The sequence below is a fragment of the Mobula birostris genome, chromosome 1 (genome assembly GCF_030028105.1).
Source record: "Mobula birostris isolate sMobBir1 chromosome 1, sMobBir1.hap1, whole genome shotgun sequence".
NCBI lineage: Eukaryota > Metazoa > Chordata > Chondrichthyes > Myliobatiformes > Myliobatidae > Mobula > Mobula birostris.
Genome location: NC_092370.1, coordinates 115,692,379 through 115,713,940, shown reverse-complemented (window position 1 = coordinate 115,713,940; position 21,562 = coordinate 115,692,379). Strand labels below are relative to the sequence as shown.

Genomic DNA, 21,562 nt, shown 5'->3' with positions numbered 1-21,562 from the left:
AGTAGTGATCACTTCACACACTGAAATTTTACCTGGCTTTAGAGAACTTCCCAAGGAGCAAGAAGAGGGCGATGATCTTAAGGAGTCCCACGATGGGGCAACATTGTTGTAGACAGTTGTTGTTCCTCTGAAACAAACCAGGTAAATTATAGGTGGATATGCCCTATAGTGGTAAGGAAATTCATTAAGATTAAGGCTGCGATAGTCACATCTGGAAGAGCATGGCTTTGTGCAGGGATGGTCACATCCTATAAATGTTTTTTGAGGAATTGATGAAGATGATGAGGGTTGGGCTGTGGATGTTGTTGACAAGGACTTCAGTACTGTAATGCTGTTATTTATTGACATACAGCATGGAATAGGCCCTTCAAACCACTCAGCCCAGCAATCACCTAGCCTAATCAAGGGATAATTTACAATGAGCAATTAATCTACCAACCGGTACATCTGTGAGAGGAAACTACAGCACCTGGAGAATACCCACAGTCATAAGGAGAATGTACAAACTCCTTACAGGCAATAGCAGAATGACCAAGTCTCGCATGGTAAATTAAGCTAGAAGATTAAGGTGCAATAGTTCCATGGAGATTTGGTAATTGGATTCAACATTGGAATGGGATAGAAAACGGGAGTAGTAGTGGAAGAGTGATATTCTGAATGGAGGTCTGACCAATGGTGTTCCACAGGGATCAACACTGGGACCTCTTGTCTCTGAGGTACATATATGAATTAAACAATTTCCCCCAGGATCAATAAAGTATGACTATGACTATAATGGTTGGCTGATACGTAAGTTTACAGATGACAGGACATTTGAGGAAGTTGTGGATAATGAGGAAGATTCTCAAAGGATTTAATGGGATACAGACCCATTGGAATTGCGCTAAATATGGTTTAATCTAGATGTGTGTGAAGTGCTTTTCCACTTCTAGAGGACAGAGGAAGGCATACAGTAAATGACAGGACCGTTGAGATCATTGATGTATAGAAGGATCTTGAACTGAAAAACTATATTTCCATGAAAATGGCAACAGAAATAGATAGTGTAGTTCAAAGTACATTTATTATCACGTATACATTATACCTTGAGATTAGTCTCCTTACAGGAAGCTACAAGAAACCCAGAAGAACCCATAAAAAAATACCCAACAGCCAATGTGTAATAAAAGCAAGCAAACAGCATTTATAAAAAAAAAAAGAGTCCTTAGACACAAAGCCTGGAGCAGTCCCAGAGCCTCATCCTCAGTGCAACGAAGAGCGGAATAAACGTCAGCGAGCAGAACTGGCCCAACCCTTACCTTGGGTCCTGATACCCTCCCTTTTCAACACATCCGGACCAGCGTTTAAATCTTCCAAATGTCAGGTCCTTCCTCGCTCTCAGATCTGGCCCTGTTGTATCAATACCTGGACTCCACTGCTACGCTCCAGCACATACATGACCTTTCCAAATCGGTCCAGCTTAAATCGATCAAACCTCGCTCTGTTTAGATGGATGGGCTCCAAATTTGCCTCTCCTCCACTCCACACACTCCGACTCCTCCTCGAATGTGCTTCGACTTTGCCGACTGTCCCTCGAACGTGCCTCGACTTCGCCGGCTCTCCCTCGAACGTGCCTCGACCTCGCCGGCTCTCCCTCGAACGTGCCTCGACCTCGCCGGCTCTCCCTCGAACGTGCCTCGACCTCGCCGGCTCTCCCTCGAATGTGCCTCGACTTCGCCGGCTCTCCCTCGAATGTGCCTCGACTTCGCCGGCTCTCCCTCGAATGTGCCTCGACTTCGCCGGCTCTCCCTCGAATGTGCCTCGACTTCGCCGGCTCTCCCTCGAATGTGCCTCGACTTCGCCGGCTCTCCCTCGAATGTGCCTTGACTCGCACCCCAATGCTTTGACCCATAACTCAGCCTCTCCTTCCCTCTCTTCTTGTAAGTTATCATATACCACAATTTTTCTAGAGAAAGTGCTATTAATAAAGTATGGTAAAGTAAAAACAGAATACAATATGCTTACCTGCATGGGTCTGGGGGTTCAGTAATAGAGTTGGAAAGTCATGCTGCAGCTTTATAAAACTTTGGTTTGGCCTCATTCGGAGTGTTGTGTGTGTTCTGGTAGACCCATTACAGGATGGATGAGGAGGCTTTGGATAAAGAAGTTGTTCACCAGGCTGATGCTGCGAGGAGAAGCTGCACAAACTTGGATTGTTTTCTGTGGAACGTGAGAGGATGAGGGGCAATCTGACAGAAGTTTATAAAATAATGAAAAGCATGAATATGGTAGATAGTCAGAGCCGTATTCCCAGGGTGGAAACATTAATACTTGAGGTTTAAGCTCAGAAGGACAAAGTTTAAAAAATTGCAAGACAAGTTTTTTTTCTTTGAAAACACTATGCACTGCCAGGGGTGGTGGTGGAAGTACATGCAACAGCAATATTTAGGAGGCATTTGGACAAACATGAACAGACTGGGAATGGAGTAATAAGGATCATGTACTGACAGATGGGGTTTGTTTAAATTGGGATTATGGTCAGCACATACAGTGGGTTGAAGAGCCTGTTCCTGCACTGCATTCTATGTTCAGTACTGGAGGAGCCTCTGATGCCTGCGTCGCTGAGGAGCTGAAAAGGAGAGAAGGAACCAACTGGAGAAAGGGAGGAGGAACTGCAGGAGAGGAGAACAAGAAGAGAAAGCTGGGTTTTGAGGTGAAGGGCTGTAAGATAATCAGGAATGAAGGGAATACTTCCTGGGTCATGGGATGTGGGTGAAGGGAGATATGTTAAAGAAAGAATGTAAATAAACACAGTAACTGAGCTCTCTGAAGCAGAATCGGGTCCTTTCAAATCCCTGAACCCCATGGTGGCCCACAGGATGAAGAGTGGAGGATATGGAGAGTGTGACCAGAATCAGGGTGCATCGGTGACCCGAAAAAGGTTTGGGAATTCTGTGTCTGCTAGGGGATTCAGATGCCACAGATGTGTTCATCTGCAAGAAACAAATCTGGTAACTAAAGAAATGCCTGTGCTGTGAGAGACAGGGAACATCATCATCAGGGCTTCCACTACTACTTCATCCTGTGGTCAGAGCTACTGACCAAATCTGCCTGGATTCCATCCCCTCAGAGGCACTTCAGGACATGACCTTCACACTCCAGCTCCCAGAGGAGTGCAGGGAGTAGCAGAAACACCATACGTGGGTCTATTCTGACCTCATTAAAGGCTTGGAGTCCACCAGTAACCTCAAGACCCACAGAAATCTGTTTGCCGGGTGTTTGGTCCAGGATTGCAAGTAATCTGTGATCATAGCCACAAATTCACAGCTGAGATTGGGGAGAGGGGTCAGCAGACAAGAGGATAGGTGGTAAGTGGGCTACACTGAGGAAGAAAAGGTCTATCGATGGAAGTTGGGGGGCGGGGGGGAATTGGATCCAGTGGATTTATCAGAGACAGGCATGGTAAATATGGAGAGTTCATGTAGACACTTATCAGGAAGGTGGAGACCCCTGCCCCAGGTTAAGTGCCTTTCTGTTAGCACCAACGTTCTCAGTTACTAACCCCCTGTGTTCACATGAGTTCATGTGCAGTCAAACTTTATTGCAACAGTAAATGAATTCTGTGGCCTCTTGGTGGTCTTGTTCCCTCTTCTCTGACCCAAGAATGGTCCTCTGAGGCCAAGGAACTCCCCACATTACTACCAGCCAGTGCCATGGCCAGAGGTTAGAACAACTCCTGGAAGCACTAAGTGAGAATACACCACAGAAGTTGCTCTCGACGACATAGGAAATTCCCAACACCATTTCACAGAGGTGGAAGCTCCCTGTATCCCAAATGAAGTTTATTGCTTTTATATAATCCCGAGCTCTATATAAATATGGAATCAATGTTACGTCAAATGCAAACTCATCCTTCTGTTTACATTACTCAAAAACATCACATTGCAGCAGGAAGCACTGACGTCATCACAACATCATTTTATTATGTGACTCTGTACAATACAAACAGAAATACAGAGATGGGTAACATGTATACAGCTAGATGTGACTCCCTCCCTCCCCTCCCACCCCCTCCTCTAACACCCAGAGGCCATGAATCCACTGAGCATGGAGAAGCAAGCTTGACTGCCCTTATAACTGGAGAAGGTGCTTTAATAGCTCCAGAGCATACAGGAAATGCAGCACTTTAGTCAATTACAATAAGATGCAAGAGAATGCAAGTTCTTCACTCTTCCTCCACTTCCTAACATACAAAAGCTATGCTTTTTTTGAAAGTTTTTCCAACGTTTCTGGGCAATAACTGAAATATCTAAATTAATTGTTACAGTAAATGAAGCAATTACAAAAAGTTAATGTTTTACTAGAGACATTAATTATTGAATAAAAACAGAAAAAATCTAAGACAACACATTACATAAGTGGCTGAGCCTGTTAGTTTAAATATTTCTGGATGTTTTGGGGAAGGAACAGTGAAAGGTGGAAGAAAAGATTTTGGCCATGAACCAGAATGAGTTGGGACAATCTCTGCTCTATTCACATCAGATACACTGGTGTTGGTTCTTAAAGCAGAGTATAACTACAACAAATTATAAGACTGTTTCTTCTAACCATCTTTCAAAGTTCTTACATCTGTGGAAGAACAGACAATATTCTGTAAACAAACCACCAGAACATGATTGCATAACAGGAATACATTAATTGGCATAAAAAGGGAGGCATCAGGTTCTTTAAAAAAAATTCAGATGTTGTGTCTCTACATACAATACACCCCAGGTAACGTGAGACTTGTCTAAGTTCCTATACCAGAGACTACAAATAGAAATTAATGTACATAGTATTAAGTTGGCCATTTCACATGCTAATACATTAACATTATAGAGATAATAGGTGCAAAGTTGAATCCTTTCAACAAAAAAATTATGTCCAGGGCTGGCAAATTGGCAAGTACATAATTGGTGGCCTTCAAATGTTTAAAAGATCTTCCCTTTCTTCTTGTTCTTTTCCAAGGTCCTTTGAAAGAAAACAACACAAAGATCAGCATGCTATGATGGCACAAGCAAACAAACCAAGCACAATGTCAGAGGATGGCCTTGTTGAAGTCCAAGGACAAAGTACCTGACCTGGTTTCAGACTGCTGCAGACCTGAACACATTCAATTACAATGTGTAGGCAAGGAAACACCTCCTCCTATATATGGAGGTGGCAGAGCAGCCAGCCAGCACATAAGGTTGTTTGTTGGTGACACAGCCTGAAGTTTGGGTGCTTTTCGGCTCCTTTTCAGTGGGCTGCAGTGTGAGGCCAATAAAAAAGGAAGGTGAAAGCTGAGCAGCTATTGTGCAAATGGGGCAGTGGTCCAGCTTTGGCTCAACAGGCTTTGATGAGAACAGACATGAACAAGCACAGGCTGAGGTTCCAAGCAAATCTTTTTTTTGTTCTGTTAGTACATAGCTAGTGTGCTGACCCTGGGCCCAGAGGTAGTGGTATGTCATTTGGGTGAGATGTGGGAACTCTGGAAGACCACCAGTCTGCCTGATAACTACATCTGTACAAAATGCCTGGCGCTGCAGCTCAATGACCTTCGGCTCATATGGGAAAATGAGGAGGTAACAGATAGGAGCTACAGGGAGGCAGCTACTCCTCAGTTGCAGGAGTCAAGTACCTGGGTGACTATTAAGAGAGGGAAATTAAACAGACAACAAGAGAAGAATACTCCTGTAGCCGTTCAGTGTACCGCTTTGGATACTGTTGGGGAAGCGGGTGAGGGGAACCTATCGGGCGGAGAAAGCCACAGTGACCGGGGGTCTCTGAAACTGGCACTGTAGTTCAGAAAAGAACATGGGAAAAGAGAAGTACTGTAGTGATAGGGGATGACATAATTAGTGGAGCAGAAAGCAGATAGTATGTTGCCTCCCAGGTGCTAGGGTCAGGGATGTCTCAGAAAGGGTCCACGACATTCTAAAGGAGGAGGGTGAACAGCTGGAAGTCATGGTACATAATGGTGCCAACAACATAGGTAGAAAAAGGCAGGAGTTACTGAAGATAGAATATAGAGCGTTAGCTATGAGACCTACAGAGCAGTGATCTCTTGATTACTCCCTGTGCCACATGCCAGTGAAAGCAAGAATAGGATGATTTGGCAGATGACTACATGGCTGAAGAATTGGGGCAAAGGGCAGGGTTTCAGATTTCAGGATCATTGGGATCTCATCTAGGGAAGATGTGATCTGTAGAAAAAGGACAAATTACACCTCAACCCAAGGGAAACCAATATCCTTGCAAGCAGGTTTGCTAGAGCTGTTGGAGAGGGTTTAAACTAATTTGGCAAGGGGGTGGGAACGAGGGTGATAAGGCTGAGGATGGGACATTTGGTATACAACTAAATGCAGTGTGTAGTGAGACTGAGGAAGGAGAAGCAAATGGTAGGGCAAAATTGCAGTCAGTGAGATGAGCTGGTGTAACTTGGGGACCCAAATCTAAAAGAATGATGAACGCAGGTCTGAAGGTGCTATATTTAAATATACACAGTATACGGAATAAGGTGAATAATCCTGAGGTGCAGTTAGAGATTGGCAGGTATAATGTTGTGGGCATCTCTGAGTCATGGCTGAAAGACGGACATAGTTGGGAGCTTAACATCCAAGGATGCACATTGTATCAAAAGGACAGGAAGAGAGGCAGAGGGTGTGGGGTGGCTCTCCTGGTAAAAATGAAATCAAATCTTTAGAAAGAGGTGACATGGGATCAGAAGATGTAGAATCCTTGTGGGTAGAGTTAAGAAACTGCAAGAGTAAAAAGATCCTGTTGGGAGTTATATGCAGGCCTCTGAACAGTAGCCAGGATGAAAGGGCAATGTTGCAATATCATGGGGGATTTCAATATTCAGGTAGATTTATGAGATTACTTTTTAGACCAGCTCATGGTTGAGTCCACTAGGGGAACGGCAAATCTGGGTTTCGTGTTATGCAATGCCCCAGGTTACATTAGGGAGTTTACGGCAAATTAACTCTTTGGAGGCAATGATCAAAAAATGACAGAATTCACCCTGCAGCTTGAAAGCGAGAAGCTAAAATCAGATATATCAGTATTAGAGCAGAAGAAAGGGAATTACAGAGGCATGAAGGAGGAGCTGACCAATGTCGATTAGAAGAGGACACCAGAAGGGATGATGACAGAACAACAATGGCTGGTGTTTCTGACGGAAATTTGGAAGGCACAGGAAAAGTACACCCCAAAGAAGTAGTATTCTAAACAGAGGATGAGGCAACTGAGGCTAAGTGAAGTCAAAGACAATATAAAAGCTAAAGAGAGGGCCTAAATTATAGCAAAAATTTGTGGAAAAGTAGAGGATTGGGAAGCTTTTTAAAAAACAACAGAAGGCAACTAAAAAAGCCATACAGGGAGAAAAGATGAAACATGAAGGTAAGAGAGCCAATAGTATAAAAGAGAATACAAAAAGCTTTTTTCAGATATAGAGTAAGAGAGAAACAAGAATGGAGATAGTAATGTGGCACAAAGAAATGGTGGAGGAACTAAGTATCTTGCGTCAGTCTTCATTATGGAAGACAACTAGAAAAATACCAGAAATGTGAGAGAGTCAGGGACATAAGTGAGTGTTGTTATTACTAGGGAGAAGATGCTTGGGGAGATGAAAGGTCTGAAGGTAGATAAATCATCTGGACCAGATGGACTACACCCCAGAGTTCTGAATGAGGTAGCTGAAGAGATTGTTGAGGCTTTAGTAATGATCTTTCAAGAATCACTAGAATCTGGAATAGTTCCTGGGGACTGAAAGTTGCAAATGTCACTCCACTCTTTAAGAAGGGAGGAAGGTAGAAGAAAGGAAATTATAGGCCAGTTAGCTTGACTTCAGTGGTTGAAAAGATGTTGAAGTCTATTATTAGGGATGAGGTTTCAGAGTACTTAGAAGCACATGATAAACTAGGCCAAAGTCAACATTGTTTTGTAAAGGGGAACCTTGCCTGACAAATTTGTTGGAATTCTTCGAGGAAATAATAAGTAAGATAGACAAAGGAGAATCAGCAGATATTGTTTATTTGGATTTTCTGAAGGCATTTGACAAGGTGCCACACGAGGTGCTTACCAAGATAAGACCCCATAGTATTACAGGAAAGGTACCAGCATGGCTAGAGCATTAGCTGACTGGCAGGAGGCAAAAAAATGGGAATAAAGGGGGATTTTTCTGGGTTGGCTGTCGCGGAGACTAGTGGTGTTCTGCAGGTTCAATGTTGGGACAGGTTCTTTTCACTTTTTATGTCAATGATTTGCATGAAGGAATTGATGGCCAAGTTTGTGGACAACACACAAAAAAGTGGAGAGATATATAATATTGAAGAAGGGTGTCTGCAAAAGGACTTAGATTGGGGAATGGGCAAAGTGACAGATGGAATATGCTGTAGAGAAGTGCATGGTTACGCACCTTGGCAGAAGGAATAAACGTGTGGGCATGTGTTTTCTAAGCGGGGAAAAAAATTCAAAAATCAGAGGAGCAAAGGGACTTGGGAGACCTCATGCAGAATTCCCTAAATGTTAATTCGCAGGTTGAGCTGGTGGTAAGGAAGGCAAATGCAATGTTAGGATTTATTTTGGGAGGATTACAATACAAAAGCAAGAATGTAATGCTGAGGCTTTAAAAGGCATTGGTCAGACCACACACAATACTGTGAGCAGTTTTAATTTCCTGATTTAAGAATGGGCATGCTGGCATTGGAGAAGGTCCAGAGGAGATACACGAGAATGATCCTGGGAATGGAAAGGTTAACATATGAGGAGCATTTGATTGTTCTGGACTTGCACTTGCTAAAGTTTATAAGAATGGAGGGGACGGAATCTCATTGAAACCGATCTAATATTGAAAGGCCTAGAAAGAGTGGATGTGGAGAGGATTTTTCCTATAGTGAGGGAGTCTAGGACCAGAATGCACATCCTCAGGATTAAGGGATGTCCATTTAGAGCAGAGATGAGGAAAAATTTATTTCGCCAGAATGTGGTGAATCTGTGGAATTCATTTCCACAGACTGTGCAGGCCAATTCATTGGATATATTTAAAACAGAGGTTGATAGATTCTTGATTATTTAGGTTGTCAAAGGTTATGGGGAAGAAGGCAGTAGAATGAGGTTGATAGGGATAATAAATTAGCTGTGATGGAAAGGCGCAGACTCAATAGGCCATGCATCAGGACAGAGAGTCTAGAGTGGACATACTGTAGTCAGTCAAAAGAGGTGAGGGGACGGATGAGATAGGAGCTGGCAACTGATAGTTGGTTCTAGGTGGGGGAGGGTTGACAGGCAGATGGAATCCGATGAGGAGGAAGGTGACTGAGGCTGGAGACTACAAAGGGCTGCACATGATATCTGATAAGGAAGGTCGGTCAGTCAAGCTAAGAGAGGGATGGGGAGTGCAGTGGACGACAGTGAAATGGAACCAAGTGGGAAAGAAACTGGGAAATGTGTCTGGGCTGACTGGAAAGAAGCGAATGTGAGAGATAATCTGAGGCAATCAGAAGGAGTGAGAAAAGAATACCTGATTACCTGAAATTGGAGGATTCAATCTTCATTGTCATTGGGTTACAGGTAACTAGGTGGATTGAAAGTGCTGTTCCTCTAGTTTACACTTGTGGAGAATGAGATGGGAATTAAAATTGTTAACAACCAGGAGCTGAAGGTGACCAAGAAGTCATCCAGTGTAAGCCTGCTCTCAGCAATGTAAAGCTGGTCACATCGAGAGCACCAAATTAAGTAGACTAGACTGGAGGAGGGGTACGTAAATCTTTGTTTCACCTGTAATGGTTACAAGGCAAGGGGGGTGATGTAGGGATTGAGTTTACACCTCATAAAGCAGGGTAAAATTTGTTGCTGCTCCAAGGTGACATGATTTCAATGAGAGATTATACAGCAATCTCATCTTTTCACTCAGATAGATGAAGAGGATCCCCAAGACATGCCTGGCTAGTAATTTCCTTCAGCCAACACTTCTTCCCCATTATTTTCAGACTGTTGTGCGTGGGAATTTACTATGCACAAATTTGGTAGTAGTCTACGCTCCACAAATAATCCTCCAGACTTAATAGGCTGAAAACCACAATCAACTCAAGGCCTCTTCTTCCTTTCAGTCATGGCCATTGGAGATGTGTGCAACAAACTTGATGGAAGACTATTAGCACAAAGGGCAAAAATACAAAGAAACTGTACTTCTGGCAAATTCTTTTTTCCTGTTATGTCAATAACCCCAATGTAGATATGACAATAAACCCAACATGACATGTTAATAGGAGCATCAAGATTATAATCACAAAATGGTCAGACATGCTATTCTTTGACGGTTCTGATGACCACCTGAACAATCAAACCGAGTGGATTTACTGAGCCTGGACCGGGGACGATGATGATCAAGGTCAGTGTCATGTTAGAGAAAATGGTCCAGGCGTTTGTTAATGGAAATCTAGATCAGAGAATCTGACTGAGTTTGTCCAACAAGTATGGCTTCTCTAATTTTGACTGAGGCACTGGCATTTTGTGGTTGGGACACAAAACACAACAGCTGGGGTGCTATCTAGTCTCTGTACCTATCTAGAAAAATGATATTCCAGCAAAGGCTCATAGCATTCATAGCAGTAGAGGCAGCAAACTAGTTACTGAAGAGGTTTCAGTTACTGAGGCCATGTCCTTTGCAACTAAGTCCAGGATATGATTATTCTTCTTAAATTACTGAATCATCCAACAGACAAGAGTACCTATGTGGGAGCTATACATTCAGATTCCTAGAGACCCAGTTGTTTAGTGGGAGACAAAGAAAAGCTCTAACTAGCCCTCCTGAAATGGCTGAAGCAAGTAGTGACATGCTCCAGCATAAGTAGAGCTATTTTCTTCATTGGCTGAAATCGTGATGCATGTTGGCACCAACGACATAGGCAGGAAGAGGGATGAGGTCCTGCAGTGAGAGTTTCGGGAACCAGGCAGAAGGCTGAAGAACAGGACCTCAAGGGTGGAGTTCTCAGGATTGCTTCCAGCACCACATGATAGTGATGGTAAGAGTTGGAGGAGATGGCAGTTGAATGCGTGGCTGAGGAGTTGGTGCAGGGAGCAGGGTTTTAGATTTTTGGATCATTGGGATCTCTTCTGGGGAAGGTGGGACCTGTACAGATTGGATGGGTTCCACCTGAACTCGAGGGGGAGCAATACCCTTGCAGGTAGGTTTGCGAGCATGGTTCGGGATGGGATCTGGCGCGATAGAGCAGTAAAAGAAGTGCATGGCATAAAGCCAGATGTAACATATAGAAAGGCTTTGAGGAAAGAGAAGCAGAATAAACAGTGTAAAGGTAGGAAGGCAGAAGGGTTAAAGTGCATGTACTTCAATGCAAGAAGCATCAGGAACAAAGGTGATGAACTGAGAGCTTGGATACATACATGGAATTATGATGTAGTGGCCATTACAGAGACTTGGCTGGCACCAGGGCAAGAATGGATTCTCAATATTCCTGGATTTCAGTGCTTTAAAAGGGATAGAGAGGGGGGAAAAGGGGAGGAGGGGTAGCATTACTGGTCAGGGATACTATTACAGCTACAGAAAGGGTGGGTAATGTAGCAGGATCCTCTTTTGAGTCAGTATGGGTGGAAGTCAGAAACAGGAAGGGAGCAGTTACTCTATTGGGAGTATTCTATAGGCCCCCTGGTAGCAGCAGAGATACTGAGGAGCAGATTGGGAGGCAGATTTTGGAACGGTGCAAAAATAACAGGGTTGTTACAATGAGTGACTTTAACTTCCCTAATATTGACAGGCACCTGATTAGTTCCAAGGGTTTGGACGGGGCAGGGTATGTTAAGTGTGTCCAGGATGGATTCCTGTCATGGTATGTGGACAGGCCGACCAGGGGGAATGCCATACTAGATCTAGTACTAGGTAATGAACCGGGTCAGGTCACAGATCTCTCAGTGGGTGAGCAACTGGGGGACAGTGACCACCGCACCCTGGCCTTTAGCATTATCATGGAAAAGGATAGAATCAGAGAGGACAGGAAATTTTTTAATTGGGGAAGGGCAAATTATGAGGCTATAAGGCTAGAACTTGCGGGTGTGAATTGGGATGATGTTTTTGCAGGGAAATGCACTATGGATATGTGGTCGATGTTTAGAAATCTCTTGCAGGATGCTAGGGATAAATTTGTCCCAGTGAGGAAGATAAAGAATGGTAGGGTGAAGGAACCATGGGTGACAAGTGACATGAAAAATCTAGTCAGGTGGAAGAAGGCAGCATACATGAGGTTTAGGAAGCAAGGATCAGATGGGTCTATTAAGGAATACAGGGAAGCAAGAAAGGAGCTTAAGAAGAGGCTGAAAAGAGCAAGAAGGGAGCATGAGAAGGCCTTGGTGAGTAGGGTAAAGGAAAACCCCAAGGCATTCTTCAATTATGTGAAGAACAGAAGGATGACAAGAGCGATGGTAGGACCGATTAGAGATAAAGGTGGAAAGACGTGCCTGGGGGCTGTGGAAGTGAGCGAGGTCCTCAATGAATACTTCTCTTCGGTATTCACCAATGAGAGGGAACTTGATAACAGTGAGGACAATATGAGTGAGGTTGATGTTCTGCAGCATGTTGATATTAAGGGAGAGGAGGTGTTGGAGTTATTAAAATACATCAGGACGGGTAAGTTCCCAGGGCCTGACGGAATATTCCCCAGGCTGCTCCACGAGGCGAGGGAAGAGATTGCTGAGCCTCTGGCTAGGATCTTTATGTCCTCATTGTCTACGGGAATGGTACCGGAGGACTGGAGGGAGGTGAATGTTTTCCCCTTGTTCAAAAAAGGTAGTAGGGATAGTCCGGGAATTATGGACCAGTGAGTCTTACGTCTGTGGTGGGAAAGCTGTTGGAAAAGATTCTTAGAGAGAGGATCTATGGGCATTTAAAGAATCATAGTCTGATCAGAGACAGTCAGCATGGCTTTGTGAAGGGCAGATCATGTCTAACAAGCCTGATAGAGTTCTTTGAGGTGGTGACCAGGCATATAGATGAGAGTAGTGCAGTGGATGTGATCTATATGGATTTTAGTAAGGCATTTGACAAGGTTCCACATGATAGGCTTATTCAGAAAGTCAGAAGGCATGGGATCCAGGGATGTTTGGCCAGGTGGATTCAGAATTGGCTTGCCTGCAGAAGGCAAAAGGTTGTGGTGGAGGGAGTACATTCGGATTGGAGGGTTGTGACTAGTGGTGTCCCACAAGGATCGGTTCTGGGACCTCTACTTTTCGTCATTTTTATTAACGACCTGGATGAGGGGGTAGAAGAGTGGGTTGGTAAGTTTGCAGACGACACAAAGGTTGGTGGTGTTGTGGATAGTGTAGAGGATTGTCAAAGATTGCAGAGAGACATTGATAGGATGCAGAAGTGGCAGATGGAGTTCAACCCAGAAGTGTGAGGTGGTACACTTCGGAAGGACAAACTCCAAGGCAGAGTACAAAGTAAATAGCAGGATACTTGGCAGTGTGGAGGAGCAGAGGGATCTGGGGGTACATGCCCACAGATCCCTGAAAGTTGCCTCACAGGTAGATAAGGTAGTTAAGAAAGCTTATGGGGTGTTAGTTTTCATAAGTCGAGGGATAGAGTTTAAGAGTTGCGAGGTAATGATGCAGCTCTATAAAACTCTGGTTAGGCCACACTTGGGAGTACTGTGTCCAGTTCTGGTCACCTCACTATAGGAAGGACATGGAAGCACTGGAAAGGGTACAGAGGAGATTTACCAGGATGCTGCCTGGTTTACAGAGTATGCATTATGATTAGAGATTAAGGGAGCTAGGGATTTACTCTTTGGAGAGAAGGAGGATGAGAGGCGATATGATAGAGGTATACAAGATATTAAGATGAATAAATAGAGTGGACAGCCAGCCCCTCTTTCCCAAGGCACCACTGCTCAATACAAGAGGACATGGCTTTAAGGTAAGGGGTGGGAAGTTCAAGGGGGGTATTGGAGGAAGGTTTTTCACTCAGAGAGTGGTTGGTGCGTGGAATGCACTGCCTGAGTCAGTGGTGGAGGCAGATACACTATTGAAATTTAAGAGACCACTAGACAGGTATATGGAGGATTTTAAGGTGGGGGCTTATTTGGGAGGGTTTGAGGGTCGGCACAACAATGTGGGCCTAAGGGCCTGTACTGTGCTGTACTATTCTATGTTCTATGTTGAATTTAGTGTCCTGAACTGCCGCGCTGCAAACGCTGGTGGACTGAGCACAGAGGGAGGAATTGGTGCCCAAGGAGCTAACTCAGGTAGGCCTTGGAATGGGAGCGTACCTTGTGGAATCCAGCTTTTGCTGCTCCAAGATGCGCTGCTGAGCCTCCCAGTTCTGCTTCTCATCTTCAAATTGGCGGCGCTTCTCCTCAAGCTCTTTGTGTTGTGCTTCTAAATTTTTCTTCATTTGTTCATGGCGTCGCTGGAGCTACGAGGCAAGGCACACAAATTAGTGCTCCCTCGCCCCACCTGATAGTCAGTGGCAGTTCATTGTTTACTGGAAACCAAGCCTTCATCTCCCAGACTGAAGCAAGGCACAAGGCTCTTTGAAGTCTCAGGCACAGCTGATGGGGAAGATGAGGACACCCTACAACCCTTTCCCACCTGCAACAATTACAATGTTATGTTAAACACACTAACAAGTTGTTACCAGCTCTATAACTGCAACCTGGTATGAAGGCTGCAATGCATGCTATCGCAAGGAACTGCAAAGGGTTATAAATTCAGCCAGCTCCCTCATGGGAGCAACCTTCCCAACGAACATCAAGAGGCCATGCCTCAAGAAGGTGGCATCCATCACTAAGAGCCCTCATCATCTGGGACATGCCCTCTTGTAGTACCACCGGGGAGGAGGTACAGATCCTGAAGACTCAACGATCCTGAAACAGCTTCTTTCCCTCTGCCATCAGACTCCTGAATGTTCCATGAACACTACCTCATTATTGTTGCACTATTTATGTATGTGGTCCAGAGCAATTTTATAGCTTTGTACTAACTGTTGCTACAAAACAACAAACTTTTCATCATACCAATAAGAGGTAATAAATGTGATTCTGACACACGTCGCTGGTTGGCTACACTAATAACTGGAACTGATACTGATAAATGCAACTACTTATTCATAATAAAGGTCACAGAACAAGTAAACCTAACAAAAGCTGTAGCTTTGCTAATCCATTATCTTTTAAACTGTTGCCATCAATCCAATGTGTGACTTGAATAAAAAACTTGCCTAAAAGATCACTTCTCTGGTTATTGACATGCTTAAGAAATTCATTTCAGATACTAAGATGTTCTCAACTCAAACAGCAGGATGTACAGAGATTATTTTTTATACTCTGAGGACAATAACTAGAAGGCCCTGCAAGCTTGCCACATATTTATATCATAGCTTCTGACATTTTACTGAAATCACATAGCCTTCCAAACTCAAACTAAAATGTCACCTAAAAACCTGGAATTTAGACCAAGATTGGTAAAAGTCCCATTCACTACTTCACCAAGTTTAAGATTCACAGCAACATTCTGTTTGCTGCATTAACTGCCCTCCAAAGAGGTTAAGCAAATATTCCATTATATCCAGCAACTACAGATGACTGTACTGACTGTAGTGTTTCAAGGAAGCAAAGGGCACTTTTCTAGGGCGGTAGCAGTGATCAATAAACGCTGGTCTAACAGCAGCCACAAAGAATTACATTTTAAATATATGCCAACAAGCTCACAGTTTTAGTACATATTCCATCGGGCAAAATAATTCAATGGTAAAGAAACCTTACATGTTCAGTCCTTGGCAAATCAATACAAAAACATCATCATTCTGAAATCCAGACACGTTGCTAATCACAGTATTCTTAAGTGCTGTTACCTCTGCCTCAGAATCTTTCAGCTTCTGTATCTTCTCTTTGACTTTCATTTCAAAGACTTGCTCCATTTCCATTTCCATCTTCTTCATCTTTGCCACGTGTTCTCTCCGCTCTTCCTCCATCTGGGCTAGAGGGCTTCTGTAACCAGTAACCAGAATCTGTTAGCTTCACAATGTAAACACAATCTGAAAGCCAAATGAGTTTCAGGAGGTGCGATTTCATAGTTTCAGAAGAAACCAAAATCAGAAAAACGTTTGGTGCCTCAGGCCACCCCTTCAATGGAGACAACTGTCCTCAGACTTCACACCAAACTCACAGGGATTGCAAACCTCTGGAGAAAACACACTTCTCCCTTCTACATCAGAATGAAAGGTGGGAAAACCTTGTCCATAGTGAACAAATAAATAGGCACACAAGTTTCTAGGGCTTATTTAGTACATGAAGTAGCTTTTCTTCATAGGACTGACACAACTTCTAGTTATTACAAACTTTTAACAAGCACTTAGAGACAGAGGGAGGGAGGTGGAATCAACCTGGTACAGGCTTGTAGTTAAACTGTCCCCAAAATACAGAAAGGAAAAAAAGAGTAGTTAGTAGGTGGAAGATCAGACCAGTTCTTAATTTCAATCAGCATTTCCACTGAAATTTATTAGAGTACAACACAAAATATTACACTAATTGCATAACTGGTATGAAGACACATGAGACTGCAGAAATTGGAGTCAAGAACACAGAAATGCTGGAAGACTCGGCAGGTCGAGCAGCATCTGCGAAGGCTGGAAGGTGCAAGTCGACATTTCAGATTGAGATTCTACATCAGGATTGATCTCACAATCAAGACTACCAGGATACATCAGTGGAACAGGAGGCCACAGATGGAGGAGATTTTGTGCAGATGGAACTAGGTGGGGGGGTAGGCAGGTGGGAAAAGTGAACAAAAGATGAAAAAGATAACCCAACTCCTGTGCTCTCCACTCACCAGTCCACGTGGTTCTCTTATTCATCCCTCCCAGACCCTCCCTATCTCGTTCAACCTAACACACAGCCCCCTTTACACTCCTACTGTATATCCCAGTGATCTTTCCTGTTCCCCCTCAGTCTGATGCAGGCTCTCAACCTAAAAGGCTGACTTAACATCTTCTGCCTCCACAGATGCTACTTGATGCACTAAGTCCTAGCATTTTTTTTGCACATAACTAGTACCTATTTTGATTCGGTAAGAATGGGAGGAGGAAGGAAATGTTTTGTTTAACAATGAGCTCTCAATTTGGCTAGACACAAAACACCATATTCCGTCTGGGTAGCCTCCAACCTAATAGCATGAACATTGATTTTTCTAACTTCCAGTAACTTCCTCATCCTTGCTCCTCCTTTTTCCATTGCCCATTCTGGTTACCCTCTCATCCCATCACCTTCCTCTGGTTCCCTTCCTCCTTCCCAGCTTCTTATTTCATTCCCCCCCACTCACCCTAACCCTATCACCTGCTAACGTACTCCACCCCACTCCCTCCACATTCTTATTCTGGCTTCTGCCCCCTTCTTTTCCATTTCAGATGAAGGGTCTCCACCTGAAACATCTCCACTGTTTATTTCCCTCCTTGACTTGCTGAATTCCTCCAGCATTTTGTGTGTTGCTCAAGAAAACCTCTTAATCTGTTTATGAAGATCGAGGTCAAAGTAACTTCACCTTAAAACTCAGTCATGAGGTTTTCCCCTCAGAGTTTTCAAAGTTAACAACCAGAAAACCAAAATCATATCACCCCCAGCAGCCCATCCATCAGACCTGATGAAGACAGAGGAAAAAGGGAATGCAACACCAGTCAGCGGTATCCTGAAGACAAAGTCCCAAACACATCCTGATGGAAGGACATGGGTACAAAAGTAGAACAGAGGTGACAGGAATAAACAAATTAAGTTGTTTTGGTTAGTATTACTGTTGACCAATACTGGGGTTACACTATCTTGTGTCCTTTGACTAAAGTCATGAGGTTTTCTCTCTCCTAGATGACCACTGGAAGAATACAATCACAGCTTGGTCATTTCCATTCCACGTGCAGAAACTGCAGAATCATTTGCATCTCACTGGATCCATTCCACAAAAGGGAAATAAAAGTAAAATTTTCAGAGTAGGGTGGTACAGCAAAAGCAAGACTGTTGGTTTGGCCACCATTCCCAAAAAGGACTTGTCGAACTGTAAGAAGCAACAGGAAAGCAAAAAAGCAGTTCAAGAGCTCAGTAACACACGAGTGTTCAATGGAACTTGCTCATCCTTCCTACCGTGGGTTTGTCTGGAAGTACAGTTCACCAGCAGAGAGATTGCACAACTGATTGCTCCAAAAATGTTTAATCTCCTCTTGGTAATTCAATACTTCAGCCTTAAATTAAATATTGCATTTTTGTATTTTCATAATATTTGAATAATTCAGTAACTTTCCCTGCTAATTAGATAAGATTTGACAGAGGAAATTTTTGGAACAAGCAGTTTCCACCTTATTAGGAGATAACACCAAGTCCCACCCAATGCTTGAAAATTTGTATGTTCTTGTCCAATGGTACTGAAATTCAAATTGTTGCTGACAAATGTTGAAAATGTTGTTTCAAGTAATTTAAACAACCACTTACATGCCTTCAACTGTGTCAAATCTAAAAAGAAAAACAGATACACAGACTCTTAGGATAAGGAAAACACAGCAAAATATTACATGGAGAGGTTATAAAGATGAAATAAAACATTTAAAATCTGACCTTATGCAATTTTATTCGATGTTGCAAATAAGTAAATAACTCATATCTGTAACATTCTCAGATTTTCCATGTGACGTGCAAGGTACCTGTCATTGACCTATTCTGTCCTGCACAGCGTAATTCAAAATGCAATTTTCAACTCTAAAACTACTGGGACAGTAAATGATGGGCAAATACTACACCACTAAAAAATTACCTTAATTGTCTGCTGCATGAAGCTTGATAGAAAAAATATTACACCTTATGATGTTGACAAGAGTTAAGAGCTGTGAAGTTTAATTGTAGCATACTACCTTGTACATCAAGGAATCTGAGAAGGTTGCGGCTTGGTTATTTTATTCACACTTTTCATTCCAAATTATTACAAGTTTTGGTTACTTATCAGTTTGAAAAATTATTTCAGCTTTAAAAGGACAGTATTTCTTCTGAGTGTGCCACTCAATTTGAAGTTTAAAGCCACAACAACCTCCAAATTGAAAACATTAAGAGTACTTGAATTATTGTATCCGTTAATAGTTTTACAAGGTCATGGAAATTTAGAAATACTGTCTTCAAACTCCATGTTTTTAAAAATGTGTATTTCCTTTACAGCATTCATAAACAAGAAAATGGTTAAGAAAATGGTTACGATTGTGGACCAGTCACAAAATACTAGTTCAGCACTTGTCCAAGAACTCAAACACAAAATGTAAACCTTCTTCAAACCACATGAAATTTGGGGTGTTTCAAGCATCAGAGACATCATAATGCTGATCATGGGGGCCTTTGCTCCCCATTTAAAATTCTTAGCAAGATTAAATTAATTTCAATTACAACAACTTTAGAATGGTGTGATACAAATGGTACTCTGTAAACAAATCTGATATTGATAGAAAATTGAGTTTTAACTTCCCTTTGCTGAAGTGTAAGGAGGAATTTAGAACCACAAGGTGGAAAATTAGTTTATCCCAGTGTAGGCATCTTCTCTGACCAGGAAAAGCAGTGTTGGATTTCACAGAAGTATGACCTTTGTGCCAGGATAAAAATTTGTAGGAAGAGCAGTTAATAAGAATGTGGGGAGGATAGAAAATAGGATTACTATAAGGTTTAGGACAAGGGCTTGACAGCCAATGTAGACTCAGGAGAGGGCCATAGGGCCTATTCCCATGCTGCATCGCTCTATGACAATCATAAGAGCTTTTGTCCACTGACTCAACGGCTGAGAGGGCAGTGCCCACTGCAAGAACTTGCCTGTCTAGTTAATTGCTCACATTTAAATAGCAGAAATGACTATGCAGTGAAATGGATAAACATTTGTGACACAAATAGCAATGTTTTCCTCAGATTATGAATCTGTGCATTAATCCTGCAGCAATGCATCTGTTCAGAGTGCTGTATTTCATTTAAAAGTAACTCCACATCTTGAATACATGCAGATGGACAACACAATCTGAATTGCAAGCCCCTCCTTACAGGCAGGGCAGAAGTACAAGAAACTTATATTGGTACTCATACATAAAAAAATAAGCCAACAATTATTATTGAGGAAACTATTTCTCAGTAATTGACGAGAAGGGCCAAACTTTTGGGAAGCCATACACTGGGTTAGAAAATGTTACTTAGGGGAATGGAACAAAGACAAAGTATCTTAAGCCAGGAGTTGCATAAGGTTGCCAGATGTCTGCTTACTAAAGACACCATTTTGTACACCAATGAACAGAAAGAATTTCCTTGAGATGTGTTAGACAAATCCAGCAAACAGTTTCTGTAAAGAAGTTAACAAGTTCAGTGAAGGAACAACTGTAAAGAGAATAAAAGGTGTCTTACTTGGTTAACTGTCCTTTGTTTTTATTGTTATCAACACCATTGTATGTAACTGCAGCCAACTTTCTGCTCCTGTAGTTTTCATAATGAACATTGTTGGTTACATCCTTCAGGTCCTGCATGTGGGTTCTGTGTAAAGCAGGGAACAAGGTTATGGCTAATGGATAATTAATAATCTTGGAATATCTTTGCAAATTAAGTTCCATAAGTACCGCTAATATGTAACCAAGGTGATTAAAACAGCTTTCTTTTCATAAGACATGGCAGGAGGAGTAAGCCCATCAAGTCTGTGCCACCATGCCATCATGGTTGATTAATTATCCCTCTCAACTCCTGCCTTCTCCCTGTAACCTTTGATGCCTTGACTAATCAAGAACCTATCACCCCCCGCTTTAAGTACACCCAACAACTTGGCCTCCGCAGCCACCTGTCGTAATGAATTCCACAGATTCACCGCCTTCTGGCTAAAGAAATTCCTCATCTCTGTTCTAAATGGACATCCCTCCAGTCTGGGGTTGTACCTTCTGGTCCTAGACTCACCCACTACAGGAACTGTCGTCCCTAAAACCACTCTATCCAGACCTCTCAATATTTGATTGGTTTCAATGAAGTCCCACCCCGCCCCCCCCCAAACTCCAGTGAGCACAGGCCCAGAGTCATCAAACGCTCATCTGTTATCCCTTTCATTCCCGGGGTCATTCTCGCAAACAACTTCTTTCTGGATCCTTTCTAATGCCAGCACTTTTCATCATTATGTGTGCCGTGTCATATGACGTGGGTGATCATGGTCTTATGACCATGATTGTTCTTGGCAAAATTTTCTACAGAAGTCATTTGCCATTGCCTTCTTCTGGGCAGTGTCTTTAAAGGATGGGAGTTGTGGTACATGGTTGCCTGTTAGGAGATGAATCTCAACATTGTATAATGTATACAAAAATTGATAATAAATGTACTTTGAACCAGTTGCTCACACAACCATCCACTACTTGCTCCCATGGCTGCATGTAAGCCTGATTGGGGGGCTAAGCAGGTGCCACACTTTGCCCAAGGGTAACCTATAGGCTAGCAGAAGGAAGAAGCACCTCCCTTGGTAGAGACGCAGCTCCACCCCACTGATCTTAGACCCAAGACTGCTCACAATACTCTTGGTGTGG

At 43.0% G+C, this 21,562-nt stretch overlaps 1 protein-coding gene across 1 annotated transcript in view; it reads right to left on the bottom strand.

The window, feature by feature from the left end:
• Positions 1 to 3,927: 3,927 nt before the first annotated feature.
• Positions 3,928 to 21,562, bottom strand: part of LOC140199149 (septin-7-like) — a 127,239-nt gene continuing 109,604 nt past the window's right edge. The window contains 4 exon segments of the mRNA XM_072260757.1: positions 3,928 to 4,989; positions 14,280 to 14,425; positions 15,863 to 15,998; positions 20,412 to 20,537. Coding sequence (XP_072116858.1) covers positions 4,950 to 4,989; positions 14,280 to 14,425; positions 15,863 to 15,998; positions 20,412 to 20,537 — 448 coding nt within the window. The 3' untranslated portion in view covers positions 3,928 to 4,949.